At 41.6% G+C, this 12,443-nt stretch overlaps 1 protein-coding gene across 1 annotated transcript; it reads left to right on the forward strand.

The window, feature by feature from the left end:
- Nucleotides 1-11,242: 11,242 nt before the first annotated feature.
- LOC141632226 (protein FAR-RED IMPAIRED RESPONSE 1-like) lies at nucleotides 11,243-12,159 on the forward strand. The gene is made up of 2 exons (XM_074444789.1): nucleotides 11,243-11,837; nucleotides 12,032-12,159. The coding sequence occupies exons 1-2, from the start codon at nucleotides 11,243-11,245 to the stop codon at nucleotides 12,157-12,159; spliced, it is 723 nt and encodes a 240-aa protein (XP_074300890.1).
- The last annotated feature ends 284 nt before the right edge of the window (nucleotides 12,160-12,443 follow it).

A 12,443-nucleotide genomic window follows, 5' to 3' on the forward strand; every position in this document is an offset into this window, starting at 1 on the left:
CTGAAAGTTTTTTTAATGCTTATTTTAATATAAGAAACCATTTCTATACTACAATGGTTTCTTTGTTAATTGAAAGAGACCATTTTTCTTTATTGAATGGTTTCTTTGAGTAAAGAAACCATTTAGATACTTAGATAGTTTCTTATTGATGATGTTTTTGCCCCATATTCTTGTAGTGGGTTTGAGAACATTGGAGCTAGCTTAAATGATTTTAAGAACTTTCACAGAGATGTGAAATGCTACATTCATGAACGGGACGGTCAGATGTTCGTAGACCACTTTAAGGAAATGGCTATTAATAGGCAAAGGTTCTTCTTTGATTAAGGCCTGGAAATCCGCAGACCTCCCTGATAAGTATCTCATCTAAACCTGACTATCAGGCTGTCAGGATGTCAGGCTATTAGGACACATGAAGATAAGCGCCAGGCCATGAAGAGGTCAACGATTAAAATATCAGGACGATATTAGACTGTAAACGCGTATTATAAAAGGATTATATACGCAGCATTGAATGGAAAGATCTCGCAGTAAATGCAGTAATTAAGGGAGAATTATTGACAATTATTATGGACAATTATGGAGAATAATCCTCATTAAATCCAGCATCAGACAGTCATTCAAGTGAAGCTTATATAAGGAATACTTTGAAGACATTTGCAACACATCGTACACACAAGAAGAAGCATACATCTTCATACACAATACTTAGAGAAATATATACATTGTCGTTATCATACAATTATTCTCCCAAATTACATAGTGAAATCCTCTCCTGGCTTGGTGCCCGTGGTTTTTTCCCATTCAAGGGTTTTCCACGTACAAAATACTTTGTCTCATTATTGCTATTTTTGTTATACTTAGAGCGTTATATTTTAACCCTGACGACCTGACCATGAAACCACTTGGAGCTAGTTAACCCTACTTAAATCTACCCTGAACTGATTTCGCCTTGCGCAAAATCCACCCAAAACAATTGGCGCCCACCGTGGGGCATCTAGCTCTTTAAATCCTTTTTTCTTATCTTACAAAAATTCAAAAATCCTACAAAAATGGCCCAACCTACCGTTGAAGAACAATTGAATGCAGCTCTCCAGCAAATTGCTGAGTTGGAAAGCCTGAAAGAAAAGGTAGCTCAAACTGAAGCATAAATTCTGCAACTAAAAGAATCTGAGTCAGCTCTGAAACAAAAATTAGAGAAAACCCAAGGAGCAGGCTCTAGATTCCAGCCAGGAACCCCATTTGCATCAATCATCAAAAACATCGATTTATCCAGTTTTGGGAGCCCAATAGGTTCTAAATTCGTTAATGTTGATGATGACGGAGAACCAAAGAATGATGGTGAAAAACCTGATGAATCTGCAGCGGCCATCATGATGGCAGTGGTTCAGGAGATCAAGAATTCAATGAAAAATTCGATAAGATACCTGGAGTACCTGCCAGCATGGAAGAAGCTACCCCTGACAACTATGCTGATTCACCTTTCATAGACGAAATAGCAAAAGTAGACCTACCAAAGAAGTTTGTAGTTCCATCCATGAGGGTCTATGATGGAACCACGGATCCACAAAATCACGTGGCTCTTTATAAACAAAAAATGCTGGCTGCATCTGTCCCCAGCGAATTTACACAAGTCTGCATGTGTAAGGGATTTGGAACAACCCTGACTGGCCATGCTCTGCAATGGTACATCAACCTGCCAACTGGGAGCATCCATTCTTTTGCCAACCTGATCAACAGTTTCAACCAGCAGTTCGCGAGTAGCATGGAGTTGGAGAAATGATCCAGTGACCTTTACCGAGTTACACAGAAGCCTGATGAAACTCTCAGGACATTCCTCGAAAGATTCAACAAGGAAAAAGTATCCGTACCCAGGTGTGACGTTGGAACAGCAGTGGAGGCATTCAGGCAGGGGTTACTACCATATAGTGACTTATACAGCGAGCTCACTAAGTATCCCTGCCACACCTTCGAGGACGTTCAGGCCAAGACTCTTGCCTTCATCAGGCTAGAGGAAGATAAAAGCTATAAACTTGGATCACCCAGTAGAGCAAAGGATCATGAAAAGAGCAGTAGGAAGAGCAACAAAGAAAACAACTATAGGCCTACTCCATATTCCAGGCCAGATCAGTCAGAAGTTAACCTGGCTCATGAGTATTAAGGTAAGGTTAAAGTTTATCCACCTATTTCCGAACATAACTTCAGTGTTGATATTGCAGGATTAATCCAGAGACTTGACAAAATGGGATCAGCCGTCAGATGGCCCAGGAAGTTAGAAAATCCCAACCCCAGAAGAGACAATTCTAAATGGTGTGAATTTCACATGGATATTGGACACACCACAGATGATTGTTTCACCCTGAGGAAGGAAGTGGCCTACCTGCTAAAATCTGGATACTTGAAAGACCTGATCAAGACAAAAGGCAGGAACGCAAACCAGGGTAAAGAGAATCAGGAGCATAAGAAGTATCGTAGTCTCCCTCCACCACCACCAATTTATGAAGTAAAATTCATATCTGGCGGATCAGAGATTTGCGGCCAGACAAGTTCAGCAGCAAAGAAGATAGCCAGGACGCCAAGGACCGTATCACCCTGCAAACCGGATCATATCCCAACAATCACTTTCAATGATTGTGACTTGGTGGGCATCCCTGATGTCCATCATGATGGCCTGGTAATTTCTATGCAGATTGGAACCGCCACAGTAAGAAGGATCCTGGTAGACGGAGGCAGCTCAGTGAACCTGATCATGCTTGACGTACTAAAAGCCATGAATATCAACGAGGACCAAATCACCAAAAAATACAGTGTCCTAATAGGATTCAGTGGCGAAACCAGGAGCACCCTAGGAGAAATCCACCTCCCAACTTACGTGGAATGAGTCTTATCTTATGAGAAATTTGGAGTCCTTGACTGCCTGTCATCCTACAACGCGATCTTTGGCAGGCCCTGGATTCATAATGTCAAGGCCGTACCGTCAACCTATCACCATTGTATCAAGATACCAACAGACTGGGGCATAGCCACAATCAAAGGGGATCACAAGACAGCCCAGGAATGCTACACAGCAGCCTTGAAGCCTTCCAAGGCAGGTAAGTCCGTTTCACAGCAATTACATTACCCTGTCAGAAGCACTTATGTGGCACCTCTCAGAATGGAAACAGATCAGGTAATCCTAGACCCTGAGTACCCTAACATGTATGTTTTAGTAGGATCTGACGCACCAGATAGTGTCAGGCCTGAACTGGTAAAGTTCCTTAAAAATAAATCATCTTGGCTTGCTTGGTCACATTTTGATATGACTGGAATTAGCGCTGATATAATTACGCATAATCTCAATGTTGACCCATCTTTTAAGCCTGTACAGCAGAAAAGGCGGAAATTTGCAGCTGAAAGAAATACCATAATTAACGAGGAAGTAGAAAAACTCTTCGATATGGGAATGATCAGGGAAGTAATGTACCCTGAGTGGCTGGCTAACGCAGTTGTTGTGTAGAAAAAGAATGGAAAGTGGAGAGTCTGTGTAGGCTACACTGACCTGAACAAAGCCTGTCCCAAAGATCCATTTCCCTTGCCACATATTGATGCCATGGTAGACGCCACAGCAGGCCATGAGATGCTGACATTCATGGATGCTTCCAGTGGATTCAATCAAATAAAGATGCACCTGCGACCAGGAGAGTAATCTTTGCATTCATTACGCATCGAGACATATCTTTGTTACACCGCCATGCCTTTCGGCTGAAGAATGCGGGGGCAACGTACAAGACCTGTCAACATGATGTTTAAAGACCAAATAGGTGACATCATGGAGGTATACATAGAAGACATGGTGGTGAAATCCAAAAATGCAGAAGATCATGTGAAACATCTCGAAATAGCATTCGAGATATTGGAAAAATACAACATGAAGCTAAACCTTGCAAAAAGCCACTTTGGAATATCTGCAGGCAAATTCCTTGGATACATGGTCACAAAAAGGGGCATAGAAGCCAGCCCTGAACAGATAAAGGCTATCCTGGAATTGCAGTCACCAAAGTCTGTCAAGGACATCCAGAAATTGACAGGTCAGGTAGCTGCCCTGAACCGTTTCATATCAAGATACTCCGAGAGGTGCAAAACATTCTACAACCTCCTCAGAAAAAATAAGCAGTTCCAATGGACGGATGAACATGAGACAGCTTTTCAGGATCTGAAATCCTACTTATCATCTCCACCCTTACTGGCTAAGCCAGAGAAAGGAGAACCTTTGTCAGTATACCTATCTGTCACCGACACAACAATCAGCACAGTCCTAGTGAAAGAACAAGATGGTCAGCAACATCCAGTCTACTATGTAAGTAAAAGCCCGCTAGATGCTGAGTTGAGGTATGGATTGATTGAAAAATATGTTTTAGCTTTAATTATGTCATGTACTAAATTGCGACCTTATTTTGAAAATCACCCCATTATAGTCAGGACCAATTTACCCATAAAGTCTGTCCTACGTAAGCCTGAACTATCAGGCAGGATGGCCAAATGGTCAGTACAGATTAGCACATACGACATCTCCTTTGAACCCAGGGCAGCGATAAAATCGCAGGCCCAAACAGACTTTGTGACACCCCTCGTTGAGGTAACTAAAAGTAACTAGTAAATCGTGGCGGAAACACGAGATTTTTGAAAACTTTTAAGGCTTCTAAAGAAGTCCAACGCGAGGCATCACCAACATGATAAATAAGTTTAGATAGTTAAGTTTAAGTTAACAAAACAAGTCTATTTATTGGGGAAAAGATATCCCACGAATTAACATAGATTCGAAAAGTAGGTGAGTCTATTATGTGATAACTAAATAAGGTCCGAGGTAAGAACTCGCTAGCTCACACGGTCTTCCCCACTTAAGCTTCATCACAAACCTGTCATTCATAATAAATATGAAAGCCACAGTCAGTGGGGAGTAACTCAGGGTTCTCCCAGCCACAATATGTCAAAATACAAGTAATTAGGAATTTAATTAAATAAACAAGCATGAGAGTAAATACTTACGGCATTACGAAAATCATGATTAGTGGGCATAAGAAAATAGGAATGGTAAAGCACAAATGAGAGAGGAATTATTAGGTCAAATCACACACATCAACTCGACTCAAATGTAAGACAATTACAAAGTATAGACTCAAACAAGACAACCCTCTAGACTCCAACCTCTTGGTAGGACGACGATCATAATACGGTCCTAGTCTAAACCTGGCCCGACTCTCGGGATGGACGACACCCGATTCGACAAACGATACCAAATCGTATCCAAGACTCGAAATATGGTACACCTAACCGTGCCCGAAAATCGAGTAACCTCAAGCGGAACCTTGTCACCTAACCGTGACCCCCGGTCCGAAGAGGCCGAAGGAAAAATAGCCCAACTCGGAGACAATGGCACCTAACCGTGACCCAATGTCCGAAGGCAAATAAATAGGAAAAGTCGAGTAGTCTCACAATGTAAAACGTCACATTCGGGTCCGAATAAGAACCATAACCATTTTGCATGTTCATAACATTAATGAGTCTTAAAGTAACTAATTATCGATAGGAAAGAAGATACATGCATAACTCAATCGTTATTAGAAGTCACAAGTGAAATAGAGCAAACAGGGGACTCCCAGCCGGGTGGTGTACCGGCCGGGCCACCGGCCGGGGACAACATGCCAAAATCAGAAATTTAATAAAACTTACAGTGCATTCCCAGCCGGTCAAGAGACCGGCCAGTGCTCGGTCCACCTTGGGAATACGGCAAATTTCAAAAACACATAAAACCTTCATGCACTCCCACCCGGTCGATGAAGCCTGGCCGCCGTCACCCGGATGGGAATACAGGCTTACTAAAATATGTCCAAAACTTACAGGGATCTCCCAGCCGGTCAGTAGACCGGCCGCCGGTCACCCGGCTGGGACTACAAACACACGGGTTCAATGCAAAACATTTCCAAACCATTTGAAACCAACAACAATCGTTTCCCATCAATTGTTTACGTATCCTAGCATGATTCTAACTCGGAAAAATAACATATTTGAGCATGTGAAATGGGTAATTCCGGATTCAAGAGATGTAGCATGAGATTTTTATCTAAACATGTGAGAATTGCAAACAAGCATGATATACAACATCCAAATTAGCACCAATCATGAAAGATACAATTTTTAACATTCCTATGAGATTATAACTATATAAAACCACACAATTTTAACATAAAAGTCGAGTAACCCATCACCGTTACCTTTTTGCACTTCAATCTTCTAAAGACTCGTCAATGATGTAGCTATCCTCCTCCCGGTTGTCCAAGTTCTCCCCTAAGCACAAAAATAAAGGTATTAAGTCAAGAATCCACATCCTTGAAAGATGAGAATTTCGAAAAAGAGGAAAAGATGGCAACTTTCTTACTTAGAAACAAGGGAAATGAGAAAAGGAAGAGAATGGCGCGAAAAGGAACGAGATTGGTGAAGAATTGAGTGAGTTATGGTGATTTTAGGGTTGAGAGCAAAGGGTTTAACAATGGTGGAGTGCTTGTTGAGGAATTTCAGAAATTAGAGATGAGGGAGATGAAGTTGTGAGGGTTTAGTTGGGGGTTAGTGTAGAGGAAAGAGGAGAGAAAAGGCCCATGAGTCAAGTTAAGCCCAATAACTCAAAATGAGTCGGTATCCACTAGAATTATCGTCCCAAGTCTACTATAACTCGAGACGGAGAATAATATTATTAAAATCTACAATATTATTACCGTTATACGACTATGACGATATTTTATGAAAATAAGCTTTAAATAATAATTATTTAATAAAAATTACTTAAAAATTTATTTAAAATATAAGGAAAGCGCGGGGTGTTACAGACTTTGTGGCTGACTTCAGCCCTAACCTGGAACCAGACCTGATAAAAGAGGTCAACCAATTAGAAAGTAAAACCCCAGACCAAGAATGAACCCTATTCATAGATGGGGCATCCAACGCCAGGGGGACAGGGTTAGGATTAGTGCTCAAATCACCACAGGGAGATATGATAACACATGCCGTAAGCTGTGAGTTCAAAGCTACGAACAACGAAGCAGAATATGAAGCCCTGATAGCAGGCTTAAAGGTATGTCTAGACCTCGGTGTTCAAAACCTAAAGGTAAAAACTGATTCACTCCTAATTGCTAATCAAATAAAGGGAATTTATACGGCTAAGGATGCAAAAATGATTTCGTATCTAGAATATGGAAAAAATCTTACCACTAAATTCGCTTTATTGGACATAGATCAAATATCAAGAGACCTGAACACCCAGGCTGATGCTTTGGCCAGCCAAGGCTCAAATTTAACCCCTACAGTCTTCGACAAAATACCAATTGTTCATTTAATAGAACCAGCCATCAGCAAACCTGAACAAGTCAACCCTGTCAATCAGGATAATAACTCTTGGACTAAACCCTATTATGATTGTTTCTCCGAGGAATACTGCCTCAGGGCAGACATGAGGCAAGAGCCTTTAAAATTTGAGCTTCAACTTATGCTATCATCAATAACACTTTGTTCAAGAGATCGCAGACTGGACCCCACCTGAGATGCTTGGAGCCTGACGAAGCCAAACTAGTACTTCAAGAAATACATGATGGACACTGTGGCAACCACAAAGGCGGAAAGAGCCTGGCAAGTAAAGTTCTCAGGACAGGCTACTACTGGCCTACACTGAGGGCTGACTGCCTGGAATACTCTTCAAAATGTGAAGCCTGCCAAATTCGTGCACCAATCATACATCAACCATCAGAACTCCTCCATTTAATTTCCGCACCCTAGCCGTTCATAAAGTGGGGCATGGATATTGTGGGAAAAATGCCCGTAGTTCTAGGACAAAAAGTATTCATGTTGGCTATGACTGATTACTTCTCCAAATGGATTGAGGCTGACTCTTTCAGGAAAGTAACTGAAAAAGAAGTAATATCCTTCATCAGGACAAACATAATTTACAGATATGGAGTCCCATCAGAAATAGTATGTGATAATGGAACTCAATTTGTGGGGAAAAGGACCCAAGCATTTTGCCAAGAATGGAATATCAACCTGGTAACATCAACCCCTGGATACCCAAAAGCCAATGGCCAAGCTGAATCCAGCAATAAGGTAGTCATAAGCTGCCTAAAAAAGAAGCTAAAAAGAAGACGATGCAGATGGGCTGAAGAACTTCCATTAGTACTATGGGCAGACAGGACGACTCCAAAGACAACAACAGGCCAAACACCTTATTCTTTGGTGTACGGCTGTGAAGCTGTCATTCTTGCAGAAGTACGGGTGCCAACATCAAGTTACAGCCTGAACAATGTTGAAGCAAACAAACACCTAATGCAAGATAACCTGGTTCTAACAGAAGAATTAAGAGATGCTGCCAAGATCAGGATGGCATCATACCAACAAGAAGTTGCCAGGACTTACAACAAAAATGTCAAAATCAGAGTTTTCAGGGAAGGAGATTTAGTCTTACGCAAAGTTTTTCCGAATAAAAAAGAAAAATCAGCAGGCAAGCTGGCCCCCACATGGGAAGGCCCTTACCTGATTGATTCGATTGTTGGACAAGGAGCATACAAGCTCCAAACACTAGAAGGAGAAATGATCCCAAGATCCTGAAATGTAACCCATTTAAAATTATTCCATATGTAAAGATCAGATCAGGCCACAAATCAGGTATAAATTCAATCACTACTCAACCTGACATGCTACCTGAGAAACTACGTGTTTTACATGCTTTGTATGCAACCCATATCTATATATTCAACTAACCCATTTATTTTACTTCTTGAATCCTGAACAATTATACATGATAAAAGATTATATGCATAAATATTCAAGATTGAGGGCTACTCTACTATATATTCCTGAAACAAAAATTTTGCACTTAACTGTGCCTGACGAGTTGGTAACCACCACCAGATACAGTAAATGTCAGGACCAATCAGGCATGAAATAATTGCTTGAGCTGACTAGGTTTGCTGCCACGGATTACAACCAGCTGGACGCAGCAACACAGGTGCAAGGGTTTTCTCTCCCAACCACTTAGTTTAAATGCCCTCCTGACAGGCCGAATACCAAGCCCTCCAGCTAGGCAGGGGACATAAGCCCTCCTGACAGGCCGGTTTTCCCACCCCTTCAACCATTATAGCAAAAAACTATACTTGGCTGAACTGCTCATGAAATAACAAGATAAAACAAAAATGATGTGCATGATGTCTAAACAGGCCCAACAGGATGAAACTCGCAGACCCAAGCAAAGTCAAAAGCAAAATCAGCCAAAAAGGCCACCATGCCTACATTAATAAAGCCTTTACCCCTAGGGCAAAGGCACCAAAATATTCATAAAGGCTAGGGATAGTCTCCCTGACCAAGACAAAGAAAGAAAAAAGAAAAATTATTCGTCCAGGGACATCCCCTCTAGATGGGCCAAATACCAACTAAAAAATCAAATTACTGCTTCTCTTTAGAAACGATACCAGCACTCCCACTCTTAGCTGGATCAACATCAACATCTTGCTCCCCTGGAGAGTCGACCTCCTGTTTATTTTCCATATTATGCAGGTCAGGATACTTTGAAGCAGCAAAAGCCATCTCAGCTTCAGGGTTCCACTTTGCCCTGGCCTCGACAGGCTCTAACATAGCAGCAGCCCTCCCCTTAATATAAAAATAGAGGGAAGCATCATCTAACTTGAGCTCCAGGTCGTCCCTCTCCTGGGCGAGCTCCTTATTCCTGTCTAAAGCTTCCTGCAAAAGCCACTTACTTGAAACTGCCTCAGCCTTAGCAGCATCTCTCGCAGCCTGTGCCCTCACCAAGTCAGCAGCTTTAGCAGCCATGTCAGCTCATGCAAAATCCAGCTCAGACTTCAGCCTATCATAATCTGATCTCATCAGGTCAATCCTGGCTACCAAAGAAGTAGCCTGATAGGCGTTATGGAGACAGGTCGCAGCACCCTGACCAAAAAAAAAAACAGGAAGAAGAGTATGAATAATATACCCCATTAATAAAAACTACCCAACCGCCTGAGTAGCAGTCTCAACAGGGTCAAGGGTGAGCATGGGATCTGATCTAGAAGCAGCGTAATCCCTGATCTTCACCCTAGCAGCCTCCATATTGTCCACCCTGGCTCTCACTTCCCTGACCGGGGCAGAAATGTCAACATCTTCAATTTTGCTTTTTTGGGCTGCTGAACTTGTTTCAACAGGGGCAGCAGGTACAACAGTGATCTTGGGAGCATCAGACTGTTCAGTCAAATCTATAACAGGTTCAGCATCTCCACTTCCCTGGGAACCTTCCTCTTTGATCTTAGCCAGCCTGGCTGAAAGGTCAGCCATACCGAACCTGGCAAGACGAGTAGATGACCTAGTGGCTACAACACGAAACACTATATTAGCAATACAAACCAAACATAATCAGGAAGTCAAAGAAAAAAGAAGAGATTAATTAAGATAGACTTACTGCCTGAGGTAGTGGCACTAACAGCCCCAGAAGGTTTAGCCACCCTGGCAGCACCATCAGCCTTCAAGCAACGAGGAAGATGGCCAACCCCACAACAGAGAGGCCAAGACCTCTCCAAAGGAGAAATAGAGAGGAAAGCAGAAATATTGGCAGTAGGATACTCAGTTTCAGTAACCCAGTCATCAACTGCACGCATAAAAGGTATAATTCAATATGAATTTTATTTTATTTTTTACTAACAAGTAAAACATGCAGGACGAAAGAAAGAAACTCACCAGCAACACAAGCTTCGTAATTTAAATACGCCAGGTCAGGACCCACAGAATTGGTCCTGACAAACATGTACCTAGCAGCCCAGCCCTTATTATGGCCGCTATCCAGATTGCTCAAAAGAGGAGTAGTAGAAGCCCTGACCTTAAAACTTATACGGCCAAGACTATTGGTTTTAACAGCGTAACAAGCCTTTAGATCATCAAGGGAAAATGAGATATCGTGCTTTTTACAGAGATAATTAATGGAACATACAACCTTCCACACCATAGGCATGAGCTGATAAGATGGAACGCCAATCTCCTTAATAACCTCAACCATAAGAGGAGAAAAAGACATACGCGTCATGAAGATGCGGAGTCATTTCAATGGGTTTTCAGCCGTTTTTTAGCTGCGATGGTTCAGAAGGAGCCTATATATATTATCACCGATCAGGATCCTGGTATTCTTAAAGTGGTACCCCTCGTGTTCAAGACAACGCGTCATCGATATTGTATGTGACATATCATGAACAAAGTGCCAAGCAAGTATGGAGTGACGAGAGAAGATTATTCTGAATTTCTTAAGAAATTGAATGCCATTATATGGGATGAAGACATTGAAGCAGCAGAGTTCGATGCAAAATGGGAGGAAATAGGCAGAGAACACACAGTTAATAACATTGATTGGTTTAAGGAAATGTACGCTAAAAGGAAGCAGTGGGTTATGGCACATTGTAGGGACCTAGAGATGGGGGGTGTTATGAGGACAACACAAAGATCAGAGAGTGAAGATAGTTTCTTTAAGAGATTTGAGAGCAAATCGGGAACGTTAGTCGAGTTTTCGCTGCGTTTTGACAGCGCTATGGACCAACAAAGACATACGCAGAAGAAGCTCGACAACGGTAACAGGCACACTTCCCCTCAAATGTCAACGCACCTGGCTATTGAGGTGCACGGGGCCCAAGTGTACAGTCATAAAGTATTTGAGGAATTTCAAGAAGAGGTCAAGTACTCAATCGATACTTGTAAAAGTAGGGGGTTTTCCGAGGGAGACTCTTTAGAGGTGACAACTGTAAGAGATGCAAACAAGGACAGAAACTATCAGGTTACGTACTACCCAGGTATACTTGTCTATTGAAGTATAAAATAATTGTGACTTATTGGAGTTACACAATTATTCATTATAATTATCATTTTCTTTATTAAAATTGCACATCATAAAGTTACACTCCTGTTAGTTAAAGTTACACTTTAGTCTGTTACAGTCACACTTTTTCTGTGTAAACTAACATTTTACTCTATATTGTTGATCTAGTTACATTTAAAGCAACTTGTAGCTGCAGAATGCTTGAAAGGAAAGGCATTCTATGCCAGCATGTAATATGGATTCTTTCATCTAATGGACTGAAGACTATTCCAGATGAGTGTGTTGTTAACAAATAGTGTAAAGATGCAATCCGCTCTAAAATGTTCGATTGTAATGGTGAAGCAGTTGAGGACGTTGATATAATAGATGAAAAACATATTGCGATGTCAGTAATGTGGTCAGAGGTTCATCAAACAGTTTGGATGCTTATGGGCAAATGCAAGGCTGATGTCGACAATTTTTCTAGTCTAATTAGAGAGTTTAAATAGAAACTATCACCCTTAGGATCACCATTGAATAAACAACAACAGTTGGAGCAAATTCTTGGCTGCTCTTCTAGTCAGGAGGTAACAATTTTGCT

This window comes from Silene latifolia, chromosome Y (assembly GCF_048544455.1).
Source record: "Silene latifolia isolate original U9 population chromosome Y, ASM4854445v1, whole genome shotgun sequence".
Classification (NCBI taxonomy): domain Eukaryota; kingdom Viridiplantae; phylum Streptophyta; class Magnoliopsida; order Caryophyllales; family Caryophyllaceae; genus Silene; species Silene latifolia.